The sequence below is a fragment of the Tasmannia lanceolata genome, unplaced genomic scaffold (genome assembly GCF_043159265.1).
Source record: "Tasmannia lanceolata isolate RefF3 unplaced genomic scaffold, GAP_Taslan_0.1 ptg000018l, whole genome shotgun sequence".
Taxonomy (NCBI): domain Eukaryota; kingdom Viridiplantae; phylum Streptophyta; class Magnoliopsida; order Canellales; family Winteraceae; genus Tasmannia; species Tasmannia lanceolata.
In genome coordinates this window covers 21,846,329-21,873,402 of record NW_027518695.1, presented here as the reverse complement: position 1 = coordinate 21,873,402, position 27,074 = coordinate 21,846,329, and the positions used below count along the sequence as shown (strand labels likewise).

Sequence of the window (27,074 nt, the reverse complement as noted above, 5' to 3'; positions counted from 1 at the left end):
ATATAAAAGCGTAGTTTTGTCCATTCCACTCTCTGACCGTACATGACAGCCTCTTTTTCATGAATTTGAAATGTCTACCCTTGATTTACAATTTCACTAACTTTTTTTAATAATTTTCCCAAGAAAATATCTGTTTATACATAATCAAAAGGGAGATTAAGTGTTTTCCAGCCCAAAAAAAGGGGGTGGTGGTGATAGACTTATTTTCTAATACTTAATAATCTCTAATATTTTATATGAAAGATGCTACAGGGAATATAAGAGTGCCAACTCTATATTTACAAAATCTACATGTGTTAATAGGAAAATATGCTGAATTTTTTATTTGAGTCATTATTTATGGGTTCGAGTTGACTCAGAATTGGCCTGCTCTCGAGTTGAGTTGAGTTGAGTTGAGTGGGGCCTTATTGCTTCATGAATGTGGGATTCTTTGGTCATTTAATTGAAATAACTCATTTGTACCTCTCACTAGTCCTTCCATGATTCCATCACACAATTAGCAACGGCAAAAGATCGATCAAGTACTCCCTATCTTAAATAAAAATTCACGGATCTCATATAAATGAACGGATCGGCGTTTTAATAGGGAGCCTCGTGACTGCTGTACTTGGGATTTCTTAAATGCTGTGTCGTCATTTTAGTTGGAATCCACCCTATACTACTTTGTGTGGATTAAGGAATGAAGGTTGGGTTCTACTTCAGAAAGTGAAACGATATCTCCACCCCTTTTGCCAACATTTTGACCCCATTTTGTTTTGTCTTAAACTTGTTTTCTGAAAACAAATAGACAAATAAATGGGGTGGGAAAGCAGTCTTTTTTAGAAAAAAAAAAATACATACAAAGTAGGGATGCAACTTGTGTCGGCTTAGTCTGAATCATGGATTTAAATTTCAGTTTCAGTATGTATTTCGGCCGAAATCACGTGAAATTTCGGCCAAAATCCAGTACAGAATAAAAAATAATATTTTATTCATTACAAAATTTCGGCTGAAATTTCGGAAAAATACCATATTATTTAAACAAATTGAATTCTCGAAATTTTGGCCGCAATGACCGAAATTTCAAATTTCCACTGAAATTTGGTAAAACAAGAAATTTCGGATTTCGGCCGAAATTTAAAGCCATGGTCCGAACCCAACGGGCTTAAACTGTGAAACAACCAATTACTCTAAGAGCTTAATAGTGAGAGTTGGTGTTATTTAATCATTTATATTTGAACACTCGCCCTCATGCATGGCCCCTCTTTTTTTTAGGTTGGACAGACGCTTGGCACATGTTGCCCCTCTTTTGGGTTGGCCATACATGTGTATTTTTAATATCAAGAAGTTGTTAGGTTTTGAACTCAAGTCTTCCATTAGACAATAGCTCTGATACCATGTGAAACAACCAATTACTGCAAAAGCATAAGCTATTAGAGTTGGTGTTATTTAATCATTTATACTCCAACACAACCCAATATTTCAGCTAAGATTGCGTTGGCATTTCCTTTGGTTTGGTTTGGAAAAGCCAACACTATTTAATTTCAGGTTAGGTTAGGGTTGAGGCCTTGGGCAACCCGACCCCACCATCTAATTTTATCGCTGTTTTAAAAATCAATGGGTTATAATTGTTTTGCATTTTTTTATGTTTTTGCCCTAGAGTCCAACCCGAACCTAACCCGACTTAATCCAAACCGATTTGGAGAAAACGGGTTAGACAAGTTGGGTTATATATGGGTTTAGAAATTTAGAGGAAGCTTGGGTTAGGGTTGACCCTCCTTGACCCAAGGCTCGTGTTAGGTTGGGTTAGGGTTGAGGGTACTATTCTCCATTAGATCCAAATATCTGTCATTTTTGTTTTCCTTCCGTATATAATTGATATTGACACCCTTTAATTTAGCATTGTGATCAATGTAAGTTTGTCTTACTTGATTGCTTTCATATTACTACAGTTTTTTTTTTATATAAATCCCCAATTTCTAAATTATTTCCCAACTAATTATCCGAAATATTGAAATGGCCAAAAAGTTTAACTTCTTGAAGACAAATGTGATTATTTATTAGTTTTAAAAATCTTATACATTATTTTGAAATTTTTTCAAAATAAAATAATTTTTGAGAATGGGTTTTCAAAGTGTAAGGTAGAAAGTTTGTGGAAAGACTAAGGGGCCGTTTGGATAAGCGGATTTTACAAATCCGGGATTTCTTCAAAATTGTAGCTAAGAGACAAAGAGAAGAAGCAGACCCCGTCTTTTTTCGACTCGTTTTTTGACTTCTCGCCCGTCCTTCTGTCAGCAAGAGAGTAGCAGATCCTCCCATATTTCCAGGTTGTAGAAATCTCAGGATGCAGGAGAAATTTTTAAAACCTGATTTTCTCACTTAAAATCCAAGAAACGCTATTACGACAGCATACATCAGCTTGATCACGAACCCTCTACACTGTTTTCAAACTAAAAACTTGGATTCTAAAATCCGAGTACCCAAACGGCCCCTAAAAGCTTAGTCCAACTTGAAAAAAGTTAGAAGAATAGCAGGGAGCGTATAAGGATTTTTTGTGCTTTGTTGCCCAATTCGCACGTACATTGATGTGAGGTGCCTTAAGTTTTTTCCTGAGTAAATCTGGGCCATGGGTTGTTCCTGCTCAGATGATGAGATTATATGAGATCTCATAGAGATCGGATGATACAGATCAAGAACGAGTGCGATCTGGACCACATGATCGTGACCAGAGGCATATCAGTAGTTAGAAGCAATCTTATTATCTTAACTATAGATTTGCAACCAATTACGCTGTAACGGACAAATAATTGTTTCGATCTGATCTGGACATTAAAATCAAATTTGGATGCGATCTAAAGACAATCTGAACCATAAATTTATGATCAAGTGCGATTTTCTGGTCAGATTACAGCCCACATTGATTAGGTGCGATCAAGTGGTGCAATTCCACTTGAAGATGAACTAGTAGATCTATAAAAAGACCAGTAACTCATCCATTGAAAGGTAGTACAAGAATACAATGAGATTTAAACCCTCTAGTGTTTCCAAAGACTTTTTACATCCAATTTGTCTTCTATATTTCTATCTGGCATTTTGTCTGCTATAGAATTAGAAACTAATGTCTCAATGAAGCCATTCAAAAGAAAAAGAGAGGGAACTAAGTGTCTCAAAGACTTGCGAAATTTGAAGGTCTTTAGCTACTATTTTCCGTTTGTGCATAACATCAACAAGCACAAGTATACTGACTAGGCTCCATTATATCTTGGAGGCAAATTAACAAAACTCATATCCATACCAATTCATCAATGTGAAGCTGAATATTGCCTTAAGGAAAGTGACTAAAGTACCACAACTGCGATCCTTCATCTTCATTTCTTCAACAATGAATGGCTTCCAAAGAGGCCTTATTGTCCCATTTCCAAAGTATTTTTTTTTTTCAAATAAGGGCATAGGATGATGCCATCAGAAGAAGAGACCCTAAGCTTTCTTCCATAATGAAAAAATTCTGGTGTCCCCAACTTTATTCAAAACCTTATGAATGTAAAGTTAATTTCCTTTTACCATTAGATACCTTATAAGTGTTGATATATAGCCAATATATACCTCACATTTTTAAGCTCTACCTCTATCAGGTTAACAAGAGCAAGACTAGTCCTCTGTTGGAAACTAATGTTAGATCCCATCATCTTTTCCTTTTGTCTTTTGAAATTTGAAATGCCATTCCACCTGCCGACAAAATCAATGCATTTCCTTTCCCTTGGACGTTGATAATTGAACAAAAAAAGTGGGACCCATTAAATGAACAATCACAGTTACACAAAATAGATGGACCCACAGAAGTCATATACAAAATATCCTCTGAAAACTTATTATTTTTCCTGTTTTGAAAGACATTTCTAACTCAATTCGCACCTAAACAAGTACACAATAAATATGGAAATAAAAAGCCGGTATTTGTTAGTTGTTCACCCAACAAACCTCAAGACTTACACTCTCTTTCCTCAGACTATTTATTGAACACCTCAACATACATTTGTACCCAGTCTTGTGACTTTGTCTTAGTCAAAAAAAAAAAAAATGTCTTCTTACACTACCATCTCATGGATTCTCTTACTTCAAATTTTCCGGCTAGCTGTTGAGACCGGAGCAAAAGTTCCGGCAATAATCGTGTTCGGCGACTCTTCGGTGGATGCCGGAAATAACAACCAACTATCCACAATTGCCAAAAGCAATTTCGAGCCGTATGGAAGGGATTTCACAGGGGGACTACCCACCGGAAGGTTTTCCAACGGTCGGATCGCAACGGATTTTATCTCTCAGGCTTTTGGGATCAAACCCACTATACCTGCGTATTTGGATCCAATGTATAGTATCAAGGACTTTGCCACCGGAGTATGCTTCGCTTCGGCCGGAACAGGCTATGATAATAGCACTTCCAATGTGTTGGTAAGCCACATAATTGATATTTGTACTCTCTTTTTTTTTTTAAATATGCACTCCTTTACTTCATTGAACATTTTTTCTAATTGGCTATTGATATAGCTTTTTGGGAATTGTAGAGGGCTTTAATAGCTCCCTAGAGATGTGTAAAACAAAGAATAGTGTCATTTTTAAAATGAAGTAGTGTGTGAATCATTTTCCCTTTAAAATCCCTCATCATTGATTCATTGTGTTACTTCATTTAAAGGGAAAATGATTCACACACTACTTCATTGTGCTAGTCACATAATGAAACTTCTTAGTAGATGGGAAATGATATTTTATTTTATTTTTGGTTTTTAAATGAGGGGAAATGATATTTTCACATAAATTTCTTAGTAGATGAGAAATGATATTTCCACTCCCTCTTCGGGTATTTCTTCACCCTTATTGTTTGTTGTATTTACCTACAATTCGACAGTATTTCACCCCATTTTATTTTCATTTTCCTGAAAATAAAGTCATTTTCAGCTCGGCTATGTTTCTTTAGACATATACTGGACGTAAAACAATTTTAAAAAAAAAATGGGCTTAAAATTGTTTTAGGACCTTTTTTTTTTCTAAAAGGGGCGTAAATTTCGTTTTACGCCCATTTTTATAAAATGGGCGTAAAATTTCTTTTACTGCCATTTCTTAATAAAATAGGCATAAAAAAAATTTTACGCCCATTTTTTAAAAAAATTATGGTCGCAAAATTTGTTTATGCCCATTTTAAGTCGAAAGAAGCATATAAAAGAAAAGAAATACTAAAAAAATGGTGCAAATATCATCTCTCTTGTAGATGCTAAAAAATTCACTTGTTGATAACCAAATAACAAACTTTATTTATTTTGTCTCTGTAGAATGTGATACCTCTATGGAAGCAATTAGAGTACCTGAAAGACTACCAGAAGAAATTGAGAACCTACCAAGGAAATGAATTGGCAACCTCAACCTTAAGTGAGGCATTGTATTTGATCAGCATAGGGACGAACGATTACCTCGAAAATTATTATGTATTTCCCGACCAGTCGTCTCGATTTACCATCACTGAATACCAGAATTACCTCGTCGGAATAGCCGGAAGTTTCATCCGGGAAATTTACCATCTGGGTGGCCGGAAAATCTCTCTAGGGAGTCTACCTCCAATGGGGTGTTTGCCATTAGAAAGAGCAACAAATTTCATGTCTGGAAGTAGCTGTAGGAATAACTATAATAAGGTGGCCATGGATTTCAATGCTAAACTCAAGGGATTGGTAGATCAGTTGAGGGTTGAACTTGTAGGAAGCAAAGTGGTTTATTCAGATGTATATGATAAGTATTATGAAGTCATTGAGAACCCCTCCGCGTACGGTAAGTATAAATTTTTCTTTTGGTTGATTATATATGTTGACGTATAAATGATTAATAATACCAACTCTAATAACTTAAGGGCCCGTCTGGATACCTCATGCATTTGTATTTTGATTTGGATTTGAGTTTTGGATACAAAACACATCAATCATCTTCATGATCATGTTTTAAGAGAGAGAGAGTGAGGGAGGGAGAGATGTCTCACTGCTGCGGGAGGAACGTCTAGGAGCAGCGATGGTGACGACGGAAGTTGCTACAAACGTTGATTTCCAAATAATGTCTCGCACAAAAGATTTGGAAATCGGGATTTTTTGCACTGTCGTAGCTGATTTAGAAATCTAAGGATCTGATCCAGTTCAAAATATAAACTAAATCCAAATCTAAATCTTGTTGGTATCCAAACGGGCCCTAATTGTTTGGAGTAGGGATTTACTAGGGACCATCGCAGAAGGCATTGCATGGAATGGTCCCTAGCAAATCCCATATGATTAAATAACACCTTAGGACCTATTTTTTTTGGATTTTGAGAACCGATTGTGAATCCAAAACTAATTATTGGTGGCAAAATTACATTTCATTTTGAGTCCAATAATCAGTTTTGGATTCAAAATCGGCCCTCAAAATCCAAAACAAACAGGGACATAGAATAGAAATCACAAATTCGAGTCATCATCTTGACCATCCATTGGAGATCACACATGTTTTCACGTGCAATACAAACTTTTTTAACCTTTTTTCTTTTTTTTTTTGGTTCTTGATGACTAGGATTCACCAATGTGGCCGTAGGATGTTGTGCCACGGGATCGTTCGAGATGGGTTACATGTGTGACAGAATGAATCCATTCACATGTACAGACGCGAGCAAGTACGTGTTTTGGGATGCCTTTCACCCTACGGAGAAGATGAACAGTATCATGGCCGATAATGCAATGAAAACTAGCCTAGCTGAGTTTGTATGAATACCAGCATAGTTTGTATGTATGACTGTATAATGAGTATTATAAACCCATAGAGTATGTATTGGTTAGTATGGATGATTTCTGATCTTTATATATGTCATGGTTTTGCACCTTTAAGTAAATTTCCAGTGTTTTCGGTAACTATGTCAGAAAAAATGTGAGATGAAAATGATGACTAGCATGTAGATGTAGCCCGCTAAATTTTGTGTGATTGGGTTGGTAGAACATAAAAAACGACAGTAATCCACTGTGGATCTTAAGGGGCTTAGTCACATTAGACTTTGGGGGACTCGGGGGGACTTAAGGAGTACCACCTAAGTCTCATCCATGGTTTTAAATTTCAGTTTCTGTACCGGTTTCGGACCCCACCGAAATCGAAATTTCGGGCGAAATCCGGCGAAACAAAAAAACACTTTTTTATTCGATAACAAATTTCGGAATTTAGGCCGAAATCCGGCAAAACCATAAAAATACTATTTTACTCGATAACAAATTTCGGCCAAAATTTTGGTAATTTGGGTCAAAATTTTGGTAAAATATTAAATTAATTAAAAAAAACAGGTTTTTGGGTGAAATTTCGGAAACAGAATGAAATTTCGACCGACATTCCGAAATTTTGGACGAAATAAAATACCATTTCGGGTATTAGTGACTTCCGTGTCGGTCTCGGCCAAAATCCGAAATTTTGGATTTCGGTCGAAATTTAAAACCATGGTCCCATCTGACATTCTGAATTTTAGCTTCCTCTATGAAAACCCAAGTTAGTCGGTACGGGATTTAACCTAGACACTCCAGCAATGTTTGGACTTCGGAATATTTCTGTAACACATATCTTTGAAAAAAATTGAGAGGTAGCAGGGAAGCTGTTGGAAAATCCATGTGCTTTTCTACGTATTATTTACCGTTTTGGGTAAATTTAAGTACCCTAACTTCCATTTAGATCTTAACCTTTCTACTATAATATTATTCATGGTTTTTAGTAAGTTTTTTTTCATGTCTTTCGTATTTTGGTGTCCTCTATTCAGATTTTGGACATTCCATCAGATTTTGTATCTACGTCTAGGAAATAATTTCAGATCTTAGGATATGGATCTAATGGACACTGTTTAAATCCAGCTGTTGCGCTCAAATTATATCTATTAACATTCAAATATTTTGGATCCACCCAGACATCTGAGTCCATTGACAACCCTAATTTATAATAGAAATGATAAATGCGGATCCAATTGGTATCCACAACCATGTTTTAATAAGGGAAATGATAAATGTGCCCCTTTTCATCACTAGGGACACCCAGCAGCAGTGTATCAATGACTGTACAGGTGCTGATGTACTTCACGTTGGAAGTATTCAATGGATTTGATTGCCACGTACACCGCAGTTGGGTGTCCCATCAGTGTTTAAAAACTCCTTGACTCGACAAGGAACTCCCCCGAGTCGACTCCTTTTTGCCTTGGCCGCGTTCCGCATTGCACCACATCCGCATTCCGCGTTTTGCCCTACATAGTCATTAAACTCCTTCGACTCTCCCAAGTTATGACCGCATCAACCGCGTTGTTGGCCGCGTCCGCGCCGAGTCGACAAGGATTTTTCCTGGCCGCGTTCCGCGTCAAATCCGCATTTTTAAACACTGAGTCCCATGTGATGAAAAGGGGCACATTTATCATTTCCCTTTAATAATGGGAAGAACTCACCTTGTTTTGCGTGTTTTAACCAGCTGCCAAAGGCTATTACAGTGCCCAAAAAGCTCTCAACAGCCAATGGGAATGTAAAACAAAGTGAGTTTGTCCCATTATAGAAACATGCCCACGAATATCACTATATCAGTATTTACAGTGTGTGATACGTGTTTGAGAGAGAGAGAGAGAGAGAGAGAGAGAGAGAGAGAGAGAGATGGGTAACTCACCCATAAAAGCTAGTCGTTACGGGGAGGGTGCATAAGTCCCAACAAGTGGTATCATAGCTCCACATTGCTTCCATGTGATGGTGTGGGGAAGGGATTGTTGGGGGTTCCACACGAGAAGGAAAGAACCTACATTTGAAAAGTGAATGGATGTGGAAGGGCTTATAAGGACTGACATTCTCCCCCCCCCCCGGACAGCAAGCTTTTAAGAGAGAGTAGCACTCAACTTGCAAGAGAAGAGTGAAAATTAGTGAATGATAAGGACTCCAGCCCCTACAGTAGTTTGTCAAAAGGAGAATTAACTGGGTTTTGCAAGAGCTCTACCAGTTCTCTGCTGTTTCTCACAAAGATATTAATTCCTGGAAAGACATAGTTGGGCCCCATTTTTAAGTAATGGACCTTCGCCCCCATAAAATCGAAAGCTAATCTAAATGCGTATGACTGCGTTGGTAGGTTTCCAAACACACGTGCGCACACACACACGCAGAGAGAGAGAGATAGATATAGAGATAACTCGCATATGACCACATTGGGACATGGGTAACTCACCCATAAAAGCTAGCCATTACGGGGAGGGTGCCTATGTCACAACAAGTGGTATCTTAGCTGGGGTGTGGTAACCCCGTGAACCCTCGAGGACGGAGAAAATCTCTCAGAGAAGATCTCGTATTTCCCACATTGCTAGAGAGAAAGCGAGAGAGAGAGAGAGAGAGAGAGAGAGAGAGAGAGAGAGAGAGAGAGAGAGAGAGAGATCTGAAATTTCGGTAGAAATCCGGCAAAACCATAAAAACACTATTTTCTTCGATAACAAATTTCGGCCGAAATTTTCGTAATTTCGGTGTAAATTTGGGAAAAATATTAAATTAATTAAAAAACAGGTTTTTGGGTGAAATTTCGGGAAAAAATGAAATTTCAATCGAAATTCTGAAATTTTGGCCGAAATAAAATGCCATTTTGGGTATTAGTGACTTCGGTGTTGGCCTCGACCGAAATCAGAAAATTTTGGTCGGAAATTTTGGATTTCAGTCGAAATTTAAAACCATGGTACTCCCATCTGACATTCTGAATTTTAGCTTCCTCCACGAAAACCCAAGTTAGTAGAAAGGTACGGGATTTAGCCTAGAGACTCCACCAATGTTTGGACTACTGAATATTTCGGTAACACATATCTTTGAAAAAAATTGAGAGGTAGCAGGGAAGCTGTTGGAAAATCCATGTGCTTTTCTATGTATTATTTACAGTTTTGGGTAATTTAAGTACCCTAACTTCCATTTAGATCTTGACCTTTCTACTAAAATATTATTCATGGTTTTTAGTAAGTTTTTTTCATGTTACAAAAATACCCTCATGACTACACAAAAAAATGAACAAAAAAATAAAGGGTATTTCGTATTTTGGTGTCTTCTATTCAGATTTTGGGCACTCTATCAGATTGTGTGTCTACGTCTAGGAAATAATTTCAGATCTTAGGATATGGATCTAATGGACATGGTTTAAATCCAGCTGTTGCGCTCAAATTATATCCATTAAACATTCAAATATTTTGGATCCACCCAGACATCTGAGTCCATTGACACCCCTAATTTATAATACAATGATAAATGCATCTTGATGACCCTGTTCCAATTGGGCGCACTTGTATATTTAGGCTACTCATATCCACAACCATGTTTTAATAAGGGAAATGATAAATGCGCCCCTTTTCATCACTAGGGACACCCAGCAGCAGTGTATGACTGCAGAGGGGCTGATGTACTTCACGTCGGAAGGATTCAACGGATTTGATTGCCACGTACACTGCAGTTGGGTGTCCCATGTGATGAAAAGGGGCGCATTTATCATTTCCCTTTAATAATGAGAAGAACTCAAGTTGGGAAGAACTCACCCTGTTTTACATGTTTTAACCGCAAAGACTATTGCAGTGCCCAAAAAGCTCTCAATAGCCAATGGGAATGTAAAACAAAGTGAGTTTGTCCCATTATACAAACTTGGTCACGAATATCAGTATTGACAGTGTGATATGTGTTTTTTTTTTTTTTTGGGGGGGGGGGGAGGGGAGAGAGAGATGGGTTACTCACCCATAAAAGCTAGATGTTACGGGGAGGGTGCCTAAGTCCCAACAAGTGGTATCATAGCTCCACATTGCTTCCATGTGATGGTGTGGGGAAGGGATTGTTGGGGGTTCCACACGAGAAGGAAAAGTGAATTGATGTGGAAGGGCTTATAAGGACTGACATTCTCCTCCTTGACAGCAAGCTTTTGAAGAGAGAGTAGCACTCAACTTGCAAGAGAAGAGTGAAAATTAGTGAGTGATAAGGACTCCAGCCCCTAGCTACAGTAGTTTGTCAAAAGGAGAATTAACTGGGTTTTGCAAGAGCTCTACCAGTTCTATACTGTTTCTCACAAAGGTATTAATTCCTGCAAAGACACATTTGGGCCCCATTTTTAAGTAATGGACCTTTGCCCCCATAAAATCCAAAGCTAATCTAAATGCGTATGACTGCGTTGGTAGGTTTCCAACATGTGTGCACACACGGAGGGAGGGAGAGAGAGAGAGAGGTAACTCACATATGACCACATTAGGACATGGGTGGTAACCCCGTGAACCCTCGAGGACGGAGAAAATCTCTCAAAGAAGATCTCGTATTTCCCACATTGCTTCCCCATGGAGGGGGGGAGATTGTTGAGGGTTCCAGACAAAAAGGAAAGATCCCACATTAGAAAAGTGAATGGATGTGGAAGGGCTTATAAGGACTTGGACACCCTCTCCTTAACAGGTAGCTTTTAAGAGAGAGTAGCACCCACATTGAAGAGAATAGTGAAAATTAGTGAGTGATAAGGACTCCCACCCCTACTAGTTTGTCAAAAGGACAATTAATTGGGTTTTGCAAGAGCTCTGCCAAGTTCTACTGCTCACAAACACATTCATTCCTGAAACACATTTTGGGCCCCTTGTTTCAGTAATGGACCTTTGCCCCCATAACATTCAAAGCTAATCTAAATGCATATGACCATGTTGTTAGGTTTCCAAACACTGAAAGGGAGCTGGCCTTTGTCAATCTTCCCCATAATTCAATAAGACCAACAGAAGGGCAACATAGGTGGTTCAATTGTCTATTCTAAAATTAAATATGCTACTTTTGACATGTTCACCTAACCGTTATCATTGATAGAATTTCTGTCCCCATATTCATCAAAAGGGATTTTCACCTCTTATTCACAAATTCGTAACAAGATAGTCATCAGAAATAAAGTTTTGTCTTATAACAAGATAGTCAACACAAATTCAGAGGGATTTTTACCTCCAAATCATTAGAAATGGGAGATGGTAATTGAGGCTTACCTATAAGGACACCATGATCATTTTTTTTTTTTTTGAAATATAATAAGTTTCATTAATATTTAGATAGCATTCGGACCAGAAGTCCCAGCCTGCAATACAAGATATTAACATATGATGGTGAGGGCATACCCAAGGCCAGATCAGAGTAAACAAAAAGTTAATTGGACACCATGATAATCTAATGGACTTTCCTGAGAAAGTGACAAAGGAAAATTTTACGAAGAACTCCGCAGACGCGTCTTGATCCACGACTCAAGGGATTGTAGTTCCTCAGTGCTTATTGAATGGCCGAGATCAGGGTAAGCCTGGAATTCCAAAAAAAAGAAGAGAGTATTAAGTAGGATTGAGGCACCAGAGGGTTGTAAGACATAGTAGGAGACTATAGGTCATAGACCATACCTTAAACTGACAACTTATTCCAGATTGTTCTAGAAATGGGGGACCTGCTTGCCCAGCCCCAAACAATACTGTTCTATCAGCTATACCGTGTGACCACAAGATATGTGTCTACAAATGCATTCAGATATCAGACAACTTCAAGATTAGAAATCAAAAGTTCTAGAACTGCAAGTGTGCCTAGTAGAATGACATAGGAATGGAAGTCTTTAGAAAATGAGTTTGGACCTCTTAGGTTCGGGACGAGTAAGACATTACCGTGTCAGAACGGTAATGTCTTCCTCAGGTTGGGTGGGAATTTGTGAGTCAAACAAAGCAGTAGCTAAGGCATTAGTATGATGGGGTCTCAAGTGGTATGTGAATCCTCGTCTGGGTCCCATAATAATGGAAAGAGATTCAACCAATGTCCTTGCTTGGGCGTCTAACAAGGTGACAGGTCCATGGGAATTAGCCATGGATTGTTGATCCTCAGATTCATCATATAAGGAGATCAGCAAATGAAAGTGCCGACAAATTGGCAAAAGAAGGGGTGGATATAGTGGGAGTTCAGATTATAGAAGCCGGTACTAATACTGATCAGAATCAGACCTAAGGGGTAAAATTCTCACTACCTTGGTGCAAACTTCTGTTATCTGACTACTAAAGGGAAAGAAACAGGGACAAGTGTTTTGAGTAACAATACCTTTTTTGCATCTGGTGAAATGCGTTGTGCAATTGATGAATTAAGAGGAACCCATCCACTAAAGACAGCGCCTCCACCTAAAGTTCTCGGATACAGCAACACACTTGCTAATGTCAAGGCACCTGCGAGAACCCATTAACAGTTTGCACATTATCATTGTGCGTCAATCTAAGCTATGGATGCAAAACAGAAGAAACAAGAGAACATGTGTACCCCCTTGGCTAAATCCACAAACGAATATATTTTCAGGACTTGTGCCGGCAGCTACCTCGTTGTCTATCATTGCATGCACATTTTGAACAGCTTCAAGGACTCCTTTTTCATCTTTGGGAGATTCCTGACACAATTCATACAACCGTTGTACCAAACTTACATATACAAAATTGAATGGTCAGTATAGCAACAATATGATCAAATATTAGCAGTTCTCCAATGGGTCCTAAAGTCCAACTACTGAAGGATAAGGAAGATCTTGTTCACCCGGGCAGATATCGTCGCCTTGATGGAAGGCTCAGTTACTTAAAAATGAAAGTTATCATTCGGTATTGCTTTTCGATAAACGTAGTGAGACAATTTATGCATACATATACCGTAAATCATTTAATTCAAATCATTCGGAGACACCTAGAAGGTGCAACAGGTAGAGAAGATATTTCAAGCAAAATGACCAATTGAGAGTGAAATTTTTTTCTGATGCTGATTGGGCAGGATCACCTTCAGACAAAAGTTCATTGTACTTTTGTTGGAGGAAACCTAATTACTTGATAAAGCAAGAAATAAAATGAGGTTGCATGATACAGTTCAGAGTCAGAGTATCATGTGATGAATTACTCATTTACACAATGTCTTAATTAATGTGGTTGAAGACCTGTGTTGCATGGAATTTTTGCCCCCTATGCCGAATCCGTGCCGATACGTTTTGACAAGCAAATCGGACAAGGATTCGCGTGGAACACATCTGGATTCTTGTCATAGCCGTGCCCCGCACGAATGCTATTTTTCCAGACGAATCCTACACATCGTTATCTATTTAAAATGTGAATCATGTATAACACATCCGGATTCTTGTCATAGCCGTGTCCTGCACGAATCCTATTTTTTCAGACGAATCCTATACATCGTTATCTATTTAAAAGGTGAATCATGTATATTTTTCATTTAAACCTATTTTCTTAACTTTAAAAAACAAAAGCACAATCCATCCTCTCTTAATAAAAACCCTAGCATCACGACCCACCACCCTCGAACATCAACCTCCTCCCCCTTCTTCTTCAATTCTATTAATAAGAACCCTAACGGCTCGACCCTCCACCCTCAAAATTTTCATGAATACACACATTAAATTTAAAATTTTTATTCTATCTTACATTTAAATGCTCAATACCTAAGTGGGCTTACAGATTTGATCATGATCTAGTGTGTTTTGGATCGTCTCATGCCTTGTGATTGGAGTTTATCCCCACAATCTCTCGAGTCTTCTTACATACAAAGGATTTACTTGTTACTCATACAGTTTAGCCTCTGTTCTTCCTTAGATCCCTTGTTTCACTCCGATAGTATAATAGATCGAGAAAGATGCAGAAAAAATGAATGTTTTTAATAAAAATTACTGAATCCATGAATCCTACTTTTTGGGGTTTGCTGAATCCAACATCTTGAATCCGTGTTGGATCCCGACACACAAATCTAAAAATCCATGCAACACAGTTGAAAACTTTTATATAGAAATGGATTTTGAGGTTGGCAAGCCAATGAAGATGTTTTGAGATAATCAAAAGCTACTTACACTGCAAGTAATACAATATTCCATGAGAAGACTATACATTCAAGTAGATTGTCATTTTGTTCATGACAATGTCTCATATCTACTTGTGTGAAGTTCAAGGATCCGTTAGTAGATATATTCATGAAAGTGCTCGATCGTAGTAGTTTGGTAATATTTGTTCCAAGCTCGGCAAAGATGATATATATACTCAAATATAATCATGAAAGCACTCGACGGGAAGCATTAACAGTTAAGATTGTTTAGTTTTGATTTACATTGTTTTTTTGGTGTAATGTCTCATACTATTTACATTAGTAGGATGAGGCCCATCATAGATGGTCATGTTATTTTTGTTAGTAGGATGGGGACCATCATAGAAGGCCCTATAGGCAAGCTTTGTTAATAAACATAAGTGTAACCTATTTAATTGCAAGCTTTGTAATTAAACATAAGTGCAATTTATATAATTTATAGAGGAACTAGGTTGCGGGACTTCCGGCCTCCATGAAATTCTTTTCTTTCTTTCGTCCTTCTCTTTTTTCAGTTCTCCCTTAATCGTCCTTACAAATTGGGTGATCAATCAAGATTGAAACAACAAAATGATAGGAACTCGTGGATGACCTAAGTTAGTTAGGTGCATAATTCAATCGGCATGATCTTGAATATGAGAAATTAATAACGCTAAAGTTTCAGCCACCTCATACATATAACTCTCAAAAAATAGAAGTGCCGTTTGATAACTACAACATACCTAAAATAAATCATGTAAATCTTTATGCCGAATATAAAGTTAACTATTATCAAAAGCCTTGGAAAATATCATTACTCACACTTTATGATTCATTAGTGAGGACACATTAACAATTTATGTGCCAATATTATATCCTCAGTCCTTTAATAGACCTCACAAACAGTAATAAAAGGAAAGATATAATATAAATATATATAGAAAGAGAGTGTGTGAGTGTGCGCGCACGAGCGTGCATGACCATCATGCAAATCTATGAAAAATTCAAAAAATAGAGTGTAACTTACTGCAGTCACAGGTATCTCATAAATGTCAAACCATGAAGGCATTACAGCACCATCTACAAGAAAAAACAAATCATTACACCAGATGGCAATCGAAGAAATAAAACATAATTAGAGAATACATTGTAGCACGAATCAAAACTAAATCTTAATGAATATTAATTCATAAGATTTTCATGTATACGATTAGTCTATGTCAGCAGAAATTAACCAAATCTGCCAAAAGAAATTTGAAGTTGAGAATTTATTTATTAAAATTCCCAAACTGCCACTTTCATTCATTGATAAAATCAGAGAAACATGTATTAAAATTTCCAAACTGTCAGGTATTTTCCTTCTGTTTTTTCTGTCTTGTTTTCTATTGATCTATTCTATTTTCCTCCCTAGATCATCGCAATCTAGGGCTCCGTTTTTTGTTTGGTTTTAATACATTTTCACCATTCAAATATAACTTATATATAGGGAAAAAGGTTTATGAGCTCGAGCGCAGATAGCTTATCTACGCTCGAGTGCTGATAAATCATGTGGGACCACATTTATGGGGTGATCCAAAGCATGCATTCGGATGGCCCTTTCATAGATAGGGTGTGTACCAAAAATCAGATCCGTAGGATCATCCTAACCCATCCAATAGTGGAGGAGAAAATGGACAGACACTATTTGTCCACAAATCTGTCCATTTTCCCCCTCCACAAATGGAAGGGTTAGGATGATCCAATGGAGCTGATTTTTGTGGACACCCTATCTATGATAGGGCCTTCCAAATGAATGCTTTGGGTCACCCCAACAATGTGGGCCCACCCTGCACTCGAGCGCATATAAGCTTATCTGCACTCGAGCACAGGAACAGTAAGCCCATATATATATATATAAAAGCTATATGAGCTATAGCTCATATAAGCTATAAGAGAGAGAGAGAGAGAGAGAGAGAGAGAGAGAGAGAGAGAGAGAATAAAGTATGTGCAGCTGCACAGATAAGCTATATGTGCATGGTTATATAAGACATCCCTATTGGTTCATTACGTGGGGATTCAAAGCATTCATTTGGAAGGCCCTTCCATGGGTTGGGTGTGTACCAAAAATCAGCCCTATAGGATCAATGGATCATCCTAACCCAATCAAAGTTGGAGGGGGAAATGGACAGACACTGTGTGTCCATGTTTCTGCCCATTTTCCCCTCCACAAATGGCAGGGTTAGGATGATCCTATAGGGCTGATTTTTCGTACACACCCTATCCATGGAAGGGCTGCGCAGCTAAAAAATCACCAAGAATTCTTTTTAGCATGTCTCGAAACTCGGAATATGGGGAAGAACAGAAAAATTCATTTTACCCCTAGTGTTATTTACACAATTAATCATCTTTTCTCTGTCGCCCGCACATAACATGTGCTACCGGCCGCTGATGGTCAGGGGTAAATTGGATTTTTTCCAAGAATGTTGGATTTTTCTCAAATTCTAGTGATCACTTGGAAGAAAATTGTATGTGGCATTGTTTTGCATCATTTGGCATGTTTGAAGAAATAATCTACACCTAGAAAACTCTCTAAACAACTTACCAAAAGAGGTCTTGGCTATGTTACATGGATTCTTCTGAATGGACGAAGTACCCGTTTTTAACACGTCTCGGATTCCAATACTATAGGATTCTTTGAGACACTTCTAGATCTCTTTTATACCCGTTTCTAACACGTCTCGGATTCCAATACTATAGGATTCTTTGAGACACTTCTAGATCTCTTTTATACCCGTTTCTAACACGTCTCGGATTCCAATACTATAGGATTCTTTGAGACACTTCTAGATCTCTTTTATCTAATTTTTGTTGAATGCTACTACCACAGCTTTACAATTACCGCATGTTTTGAGTTTTATCCATCCTAATAGTACGTTTTTCATATGAAAATAAAACATTATATTCAGTTAACTTATTAAAAAAATTAATATATTACTTGTTATAACTGTATTGGTATGTGAAAAAAATTAAAATTTGGGAGCGAATCCATGAATCTTTCTTTTTGAAGTTTACCGAATACAACATTCAATATCCGTGGTGAATTCCGACAGTCGTATCCGTACTGATGCAGCATAGGGTCTCAGATTTCTCCTATGCTATGACCAAAGGTGGCAATTGTCGAGGAATAGTGTCATATTTATCAAAGTGGAGAGCAAGCATTTAAAGTTCTTCAGACACCATTTCCTACAATGTAGATTGATCTCAACCTTAATGATATGCATAGATGGTTTCAGAAAACCTATCTCAATTAACCACACCTACGGACTTAAATTAATGAGATGTGCTTCATTTTACTGGTTCAAGAAACTTATCAACCAAAGTGCTTCCCGGGTAAAATATTTGAAGTAGTAGAGTACTATTAGTATATATAGAAGATTATAATCCGGGTGCTAAAAAGGAAAGTGATATACAAGATTGTAATCAAGGTACTGAAAAGGAAAGTGATATACAAGATTATAATCAAGCTACTGAAAAGGAAAGTGATGGTAGCCTATGTGATGATGGGAATCACAGCAACAATCAAGCTTATAAAAGAAGAAAAAGAGAACAGCAATTAAGGTAGTAATTGTTGCTTGAGAAGACTTGCCCAAGTTGTCCTTTTGATTAAGGCAACAGATCTTGATTCATCAAGACTTGCACAAGCTGTCCTTGTTTATAAAGGCAACATACCCTGTATCACATAAATCATGGAAAAAGTTTTACCTAAGAGAGGATCCTTGATTGTATATTGTATACTAAATAGGATAAATAGGATATCTAAATATCCTAGAATCATTTGTAAAATCTATAAATATAGCAATACACATACGTTCTCCACTATCAAGAAAAGGTGAGAGAGCTTCTTCTCAAGTTCTAGTTGTTTTAGTCTTCTCTGAGCTTTTTAAATTTCTGTTTTTCCATATGGTATCAGAGCCATAGGCCTGTATCACATAAATCATGGAAAAAGTCTTACCTAAGAGAGGATCCTTGATTGTATATTGTATACTAAATAGGATATCTAAATATCCTAGAATCATTTGTAAAATCTATAAATATAGCAAGACACATACGTTCTCCACTATCAAGAAAAAGGTGAGAGAGCTTCTTCTCAAGTTCTAGTTGTTTTAGTCTTCTCTGAGCTTTTTAAATTTCTGTTTTTCCATATGGTATCAGAGCCATAGCTGCCACCATTGACGTTTCTTCTTTACCGTCTCCTCCACCATCACCATTCTCGCTTCTTCTTTCTATCCAATCTCATTTCCATCTATCTGTCCCTTTGCCGCCTTCTCCACCGTATCCAATCCGGCCTTTTTCTTTTGTTAACCAATGGCAGCTTCAACTTATCCTTACCCATCTTCATTAAATGCCATGAACTTTGTCTCACTGAAACTGAAATCATCAAACTATTTGCTATGGAAGACTCAAATCAAGGCATTGATTGAGATTCAAGATATGCTTGGCTTCATCGATGATAGCACACCAATGCCGAGGTCTGAAGTGGAATCATCAGACGGGAAAGAAAAAATTCCCAATCCAGACTTGATGTCATGGATTCGGACAGATCGGTTACTCGAGGTGTGGATCACCGGAACACTTTCAGAGGAAGTTCTTGGGTTGGCAATAGGCTTGACTGCCACTAGAGATGTGTGGCAAGCTCTTGAAAACGCCTTCGCTCAAGACTCACAGGAGAGAGAGTTTGAGCTCTTGCAGGAGTTGAAACTTCCTAAGAGTACGTTATCCTTATCTAGTTACTTGCGTAGATTCAAATAAATATGTGATGAATTAAATGCAATAGGAAAGCCTGTTCCCGATACAAATAAAGTATTTACTATGTTGTACGGACTTGGGCCAAAATACGAATCATTCACTACGACAATGCTTAAACCTCCCGTGCCATCTTACTCCGATGTAGTGCCCTTATTACAAAGCCATGAACTACGTAATAGGGAATAGAGAAGCATTGAACCCTTCAATGGCCTTCTATGGACATTGCTCTTCCTACGGAGGAAACAATAATAATAAGAGGAGAGGATATCAGTCCTTCACATCCAAAGGAAAGGGATTTCCCCAAATTAGAAATCCACCTCACCGTAAAAATCAGAATCATGCCCGACTTTATCAAGGTGACCAATTTCAAAGGTTCAATACTCAGCAAGATAATCAATTTCAAAATCGAGGCGGATTTCTGAAATGCCAGATTTGCAGGAAGAATGGCCATTAAGCTCTAGATTGTTGGAAACAATGGGATAATGGCTACCAATCAGGAAAAAAAATCGGAAAGCATTAGCTAAAATGCAGATTTCGGACTCGTAAGACCAAAGTTATGGGGATCGCCCTCCGACCCACGATCCGGGGTGGCCGACCCGAAACGTGGGTTGTTTACGACCCGGATCACCAAAAATGGCGACCCGCGCGAAAGGGAGCGATACATAGAGAGAGGGAACACTTCGGTGGACTAGGAATAGAGAGTTGCACAATAGTTTATTAGTTTGTTCATATTTTTATGTTCTTAGTTCAACACAGGGTAGTTATTTTCTGTTTGCTTTCATTTAAGCTTGAGAATGCAATATATGTCGGTACTTAATTTAGTGATATTTGGAGATCTTCAAATTTTATATATTATGGATTGGATTGGAACTGAAATTTTCATTTTGAATATATATATGAATGGCATACATGAGGTTTTTGGTTCTGTTTATTAAATGTATGTAGTATGGACTATAGATTATAGAATGATATTCTTGTAAAAAATATACGAAATTATATAGAGAGAGAGAGTACACGAGCGACCCAGATTTGCACTCCAAATCGACCCGCGAGCTAAAATAGCCAACCGACTTAGCCTACCCTCATCGTACCGTGTACTAGGCTACCATCGTACCTCGTACCCGTTCCCGTACCGGAACAAACCCTGTTCCAGGTAACCTTGCGCAAGACAATGAATGGTTCCCTAATACCGGAGCAACTTCCCATATGACTGAGAATCCAGATAATCTCACCAACTTGACCCTATATAAAGATTCAGATTCCGTCATGGTAGGTAATGGCAATCAAATGCATATCTCTCATATTGGTCAAGGAAAAATAGTCAGTGATAATACTACAATTCCCTTGCGAGATGTTTTAATTCTTCCAAATATTGTATTTCAACTTAACACTGACTATCCTTGCTACTTTGAATTTGATGGATCTGGTTTCAAGATAAAGGATCAAAGGACAAAACAAATATTGGCATCGGGGAGTAGACGAGGTGGATTGTACGCACTGGATGGCACAAAAGGAGAGGCACATTTTTCAAAGTGTTTTCGTACGGAAGCCGAAGATGTATGGCACAGGAGATTGGGTCATCCACAGGAGAGTACTAAATTTTCTTAAGAATAATGGTTTATTTCTGTTACTAGAAAATCATTGGATTTATGCACTAGTTGTCAAATCAGTACGAATGTTAAACTTCCTTTCTTTGCCTCTAATAATCGCTCTATTAAACCCTTACAAAAGGTGTATTGTGATCTTTGGGGACAAGCTCCGGTTAGTTCAATTCAAAATTTTCGATATTATGCTTTGTTTGTTGATGACTATGCCCATTATAGTTGGTTCTATCCTTTGAAACGAAAAATCTGAATTTTTCAGATGCTTTGTAATCTTTCAGAAGATGGATGAAAAACAACTAGTCAAGAAAATTAAAAATTTTCAATCAGACGGTGGGGGAGAGTTCTCTTCTAAGGAATTCCTCAACCACTTGGTTGAATGTGAGATAGTTCATCAATCTTCTTGCCCTGACACACCCCAAAAAAATAGTATAGCCGAAAGAAAGGATCGAAATATTGTTGAACTCGGATTGGCTGTGATGTATCAAGCCACAATTCCTAAACGGTTTTGGGTTGAGGCATTTTCTACTGCAGTTTTCTTAATAAACCAGTTGCCATCGCCTACATTGAACATGAAGTGTCCCTACAACATCTTATTTCATAGACAACCTGATTACTCAATCCTGAGAGTATTTGATTCCAGATGCTTCCCATATCTTCAGAATAACACCACCAACAAATTTGAGCCAAGATCGTTGCCTTGTGCTTTCCTTGGCTATAGTGACAAACATAAGGGGTATCGATGTCTTCATTCCTCCACTGGTCGAGTCTATGTTTTGAGACATGTGGTGTTTAATGAAAATATGTTTCCATATACTATGTCTGCTAACTTGTCTAATGCAGAACAAGTGGAAGGAGAGTTGTCCATCTTCAATGACTGGGTACCACCTTGTGATGAGGAAGATCAGAGTGATCAAGCTATGCCCTTGGTGACACCCCCTACTTTGGAGACAAATGAATCACCACCTACTTTGACAAATGAATCATCCTCTACTTTGTAGACAAATGATCTAGCTGGGCTCGTTGAGAGTGAACCTGATTCAACCCAGAGAGAGCATACACCAGTACCACTTGTCCCCCCTGAATCTACAACCCTCATTCCTGACATTCCTATTGAACCTACTTCGCCTCCATCCTCTCTCAACTTTATTGAGTCAGGAGATATAGCACGTACCTCCTTGACAACTTCTCTTGACCCCGTACCCTTTCAAAATGACAACATCCATCCCATGCAAACAAGTAGTAAACTTGGAATAATCAACCCAATCCCAATATGCCCTCCTGACTCCCTCCATACTTGTTGAACCCAAAACTACAAAGTCTGCTCTTCAACACCCAGAATGGCGAACTACAATGATGGAGGAGATGGTTGCACTTGCAGATAATCAAACATGGGAGCTTGTGCCATCCACCCCGCAAATGAACATAGTTGGTTGTCAATGGGTATTCAAGACCAAGTTACGGGCTGATGGTGGGCTTGAGCGTCTCAAAGCTCGGCTTGTTGCCAAAGGCTACAATCAACAAGAAGACGTGGATTTTATTGAAACCTATAGCCCCGTTATTAAACCTGGGAGTATTCGTGTGGTTCTTACATTTGCTACAGTCAAAGGCTGGCCCATTCGCCAAGTCGACATTAAAAATCCCTTCTTACATGGGTATCTTCATGAGCCCGTTTACATGGATCAACCTCCAGGTTTTATTGATCCTGTTCGGCCTCACTATGTATGCAAACTTAAACGGGCTCTCTATGGCCTCAAACAAGCTCCACGGGCATGGTTCGACCGATTTAGCGATTTTCTCCTTGGGTATGGGTTTTGTTGTAGTGTAGCAAATTCCTCTCATTTTGTGTCTCAACACGGTGAAGACACTATCATTCTCCTTCTATATGTTGATGATATAATCTTGACTGGAAATACTCTGTCTTTACTTGATGATCTTATCATCACTTTGGGAAGCTCTTTCTCAATGAAAGATTTGGGGCCACTTCATTATTTTCTTAGTATTGAAGTCCATCACACACCCGATGGTCTCTTTTCATCCCAACCTAAGTATGCAACTGATCTCCTGGATCGTGCTATGATGAAATCATGTAAGAGTATCTCTACACTTATGGCAGCCAAGCCTCCAACTACAAAAGGTACTCATGAGCCCCATCCAAACATCACTCAATCCCGCAGTATTGTTGGGCACTCCAATACCTCACCATGACTAGACCAGACTTATCATTTGCAATTAATAGTGCATGCCGACACATGCACAACCCGACAGTTGGTCACTTTAAACTAGTCAAAAGAATCTTACGATATGTTCAGGGCACTCTTCATTTCGGGTTGCGCATTCTTGCTCACAGTTCCCTACATTTATATGCCTTCTTTGATGCTGACTGGGGTGGCTGCCACACTACTAGGAGATCCACAACCGGTTTGTTTACTTTTCTCGGGTCGAATTGTATATCTTGGAGTGCCAAAAAGCAGTCTAATGTCGCTCGATCTAGTGCGGAGGCCGAGTATCATGCTATGGCCTCTACCACGGCCAAGCTAACATGGCTTTCCTTCATCCTTCGAGATATCGGCCTCCCTCACTCGCAGCTGTTTACACTCTTCTGTAACAACCTGAGTGCTCTTCATATGACCATTAATCCATTCTTTCATGCCCGCACCAAGCGGATTGAGATTGACTACCACTTTGTACAGGAGAAGGTAGCCCTCGGGTCTTTGGTCACAAAGTTCATTCCATTCCAGAATCAACTAGCCAATATATTTACAAAGCCTCTATCTCGAGATTTCTTCATTAAGCTACGTACCAAACTTGGTCTGTGGTCTCGACCCCAGTCCAGTTTGCGTGGGAGTATAGAAGATTATAAACAAGGTGCTAGAAAGGAAAGTGATATACAAGATTATAATCCAGGTACTGAAAAGGAAAGTGATGGTAGCCAATGTGATCATGGGAATCACGGGCAACAATCAAGCTTATAAAACAAGAAAACGAGAACAACAATTAAGGTAGTAATTGTTGCTTGAGAAGACTTGCCTAAGTTGTCCTTTTGATTAAGGCAACAGATCTTGCATCATCAAGACTTGCATAAGCTGTCCTTTAAGGTGAGAGAGCTTCTTCTCAAGTTCTAGTTGTTTTAGTTTTCTTTGAGCTTCTTAAATTTCTGTTTTTCCATAGCATAGTACTCTACGAATAGAGGGCGAGGCTTGGCTCAACGGTAAGGTTGCTCCATTGTGACCTGGTGGTCACGGGTTTGAGTCACGGAAACAGTCTCTCTGCAAAGCAGGGGTAAGGCTGCGTACATCTAGCCCTCCCCAGACCCCGCAATGGTGGGAGGCTCGTGCACTGGGCCGCCCTTTTAGAGTACCATTCGTATCATCCCAAAACTTTTACCACAATAAGATTTAAGAACATCGATATTTCAAACGCTAAAACTAAATCCCAATTCGACTAAATCCCAATTCGACACAGAAAAAAATCCACATAATGGGATAGAACCTCCACAAGTACACACATCAATGTAGCTTCCCATCCATCTAATAAATAGAACCATATTTACCGGAAACTTCCTAGTTTGATGGGAAGCTCGCTTTCCAGAAAGCTCCATTTCGGAGGCTAAGTTTTTCTCGCTTTCCAAATTTAGGGGAAGCGTGCTTCCCACACACTTCATATGTGTTTCCTCTTAATTGAGAATATACTTCCTATTTAGGTGATTATTCTTCTTAAAAGAACATTTTCTCTTTTTGATAATGCCGAATGAGTGTATTTTTTAAAAAAAAGTGCTTTTAAAATTTTAAAACACGTTTTAACATTAACTATACATGAATAAAATATGTGAAACTATAAATTCTTAAAACTTGTAAATCTAATCAGTCGTTAAGTCTCTAATCCTTACCTATATTAAACCTTTCTCCCGAACCTCCTATTTTCCTACTCTTTCTATATACTTCTTGTTCACTTCCAATGAGGCTTCAATAACGCTGATCACATATTTTCTCTTTACATTAGTTGCATCTTCTCTTTTCTAAAACCCTCGTTTTCCACATTGCTTCTTGCACTCGCTTCCCACTCTCATAACTATCAATAGAACACCATCCAAATGCCAATCTGGAAAACCTCATAAAACCCTGATCTAAAGCATAGACTATAAAAGGGGAAAAAAAAGAAATAGCCAGATATAGAATTTCATTCTAATCTTCAGGTCCCAATCCTTAACAAATTTGTGGAAGGAAAGGATGCAAGAGCAGCAAAGCACACGAAGAATAAAAAACTTCCTGATCCCATAAACAGATTAAAACTACTCCAATTATATCAAAAACTTCATACAATCGCTCTCTGAGGCAAGCACATGGGAAAAATTACCCAGATTGTTACGAACCTACATCAGTTCGCAATAGAATCAATCTTCTTAGAGGGAAGATCAGCCTCTAGACCCACTTCGAATTTCCACAATAAATTTCTTCATTCCTTTGAAAAATACTAGTTGCATGTTATTTATAGAAAAACCCACTTAACCACTTCCTCAAAAACTCATACCCAATCCAATCTAGATAACCCTTATCTCTAATACCCCTAACCATACCAAACAACTACAGAGAAAAATCCAAAAAATATACCCTATGTGGGACCCATCTAGGCAAGTAACACAGATGCAGAAATTAATTGTAATCTTCAGAATCCAGTAAATAACAAGAATAAAATAGAAAAAGAACCAAAACCCACAAAATTTAAGGAAAGAATTCATGAAATTTAGACTTACAATTACAAGAGACGGGTTTAGAAGGGGCAGAAGGGAAAGACCAAGTGGTGTTTTTGAACTCGGGAGAAGTGAAAAAGGTCTTGATGGGTTCATTTGCTGGACCCGAGTCACCCAATCCATGGAGCCAGAGAACAAAACTACGAGCCATGGGTTCTGGTCTTTGAAGAGATGGGTTTTTTGGGAAGAAAAAGATTAAGAGAGAGGTTGTTGTGAAGGTAATGATGAAGATGGCAATGGGTTTTAGGAACAAGGAAGAACTCGGTTTCATTCCCTCAAAGGAAGAAAAAAACAGGACAAAATAGAAATGCTAGGCACACTCTCGCAGGCAAGATTCCTATTCTTTTGTTCCTTCCTCTCCCGGTCTCCCCCAATGTCATTGGCCAAATTTATTGGGAAATGATGGGAATGAGTGGAAATAACACTCAGATAAGTACTGCTACTGATATTGGCACTAAATTGTGTTGTCTTTTATATTTAACCAGTTGTCTAAGGAAATGAAAAATGAAAAGACAAGGCAGGTTAGTACAATTATATAAACGAGTTGATCTAATAGACCAGTAGGGGTCTAACCAAACCCGAGCTTACCCATAAAAAAAATAAATTCGCCCCTTTTCTTTACGTGGGACAGCCAGCTCCAGCTACATGGTAATCAGTCCCCTTGAATCCTTCCGAATGAAGTAAATCAGCCCCTCTACCGTCATAGATACACTAGATGTGGCTGTCCCAAGTTAAAAAATGGGGTGGATATATCACTTATCCGGAATAATTTACTTAAGCAAGTTGGCGGAATGATAGATACAAGGGCCCTCTTTATGCAAGGGCTTAATAAGGGCCCTTGAATAGATCCACATCATTAAGTGCAGCTGAATTCAGTTTCTCAACCGGCTTTAAAATTGATGTGGATCTATTCAATGGCCCTTCTTTGGCCCTTGCATAAAGAGAGCCCTTGTATCTATCATTCCACAATGAGTTTTTATATGGTATGTGGCCCTATGGTCCAGTATTTTTCAAAAAGTATCCCACTTCTTAGGATGATCCAAACCGTTCCATTTGTTGGGCCACAACGTAAATTTGGTTGTGCACCGAAAT

General features: G+C 38.4%; 2 protein-coding genes across 2 annotated transcripts; one reads left to right on the top strand and one right to left on the bottom strand.

Annotated features, from left to right (window-relative positions):
• Positions 1–4,006: 4,006 nt before the first annotated feature.
• On the top strand, positions 4,007–6,871 carry LOC143851212 (GDSL esterase/lipase At2g04570-like). The gene is made up of 3 exons (XM_077360561.1): positions 4,007–4,425; positions 5,301–5,790; positions 6,556–6,871. The coding sequence occupies exons 1-3, from the start codon at positions 4,057–4,059 to the stop codon at positions 6,747–6,749; spliced, it is 1,053 nt and encodes a 350-aa protein (XP_077216676.1). The 5' UTR covers positions 4,007–4,056; the 3' UTR covers positions 6,750–6,871.
• Positions 6,872–12,012: 5,141 nt separating this feature from the next.
• LOC143851738 (putative carboxylesterase SOBER1-like) lies at positions 12,013–26,371 on the bottom strand. Its single transcript, XM_077361227.1, has 6 exons — positions 25,986–26,371; positions 15,874–15,926; positions 13,287–13,410; positions 13,074–13,195; positions 12,395–12,502; positions 12,013–12,300 (listed from the first exon to the last, which is right to left on the bottom strand). The coding sequence occupies exons 1-6, from the start codon at positions 26,251–26,253 to the stop codon at positions 12,211–12,213; spliced, it is 765 nt and encodes a 254-aa protein (XP_077217342.1). The 5' UTR covers positions 26,254–26,371; the 3' UTR covers positions 12,013–12,210.
• Between the last annotated feature and the right edge of the window lie 703 nt (positions 26,372–27,074).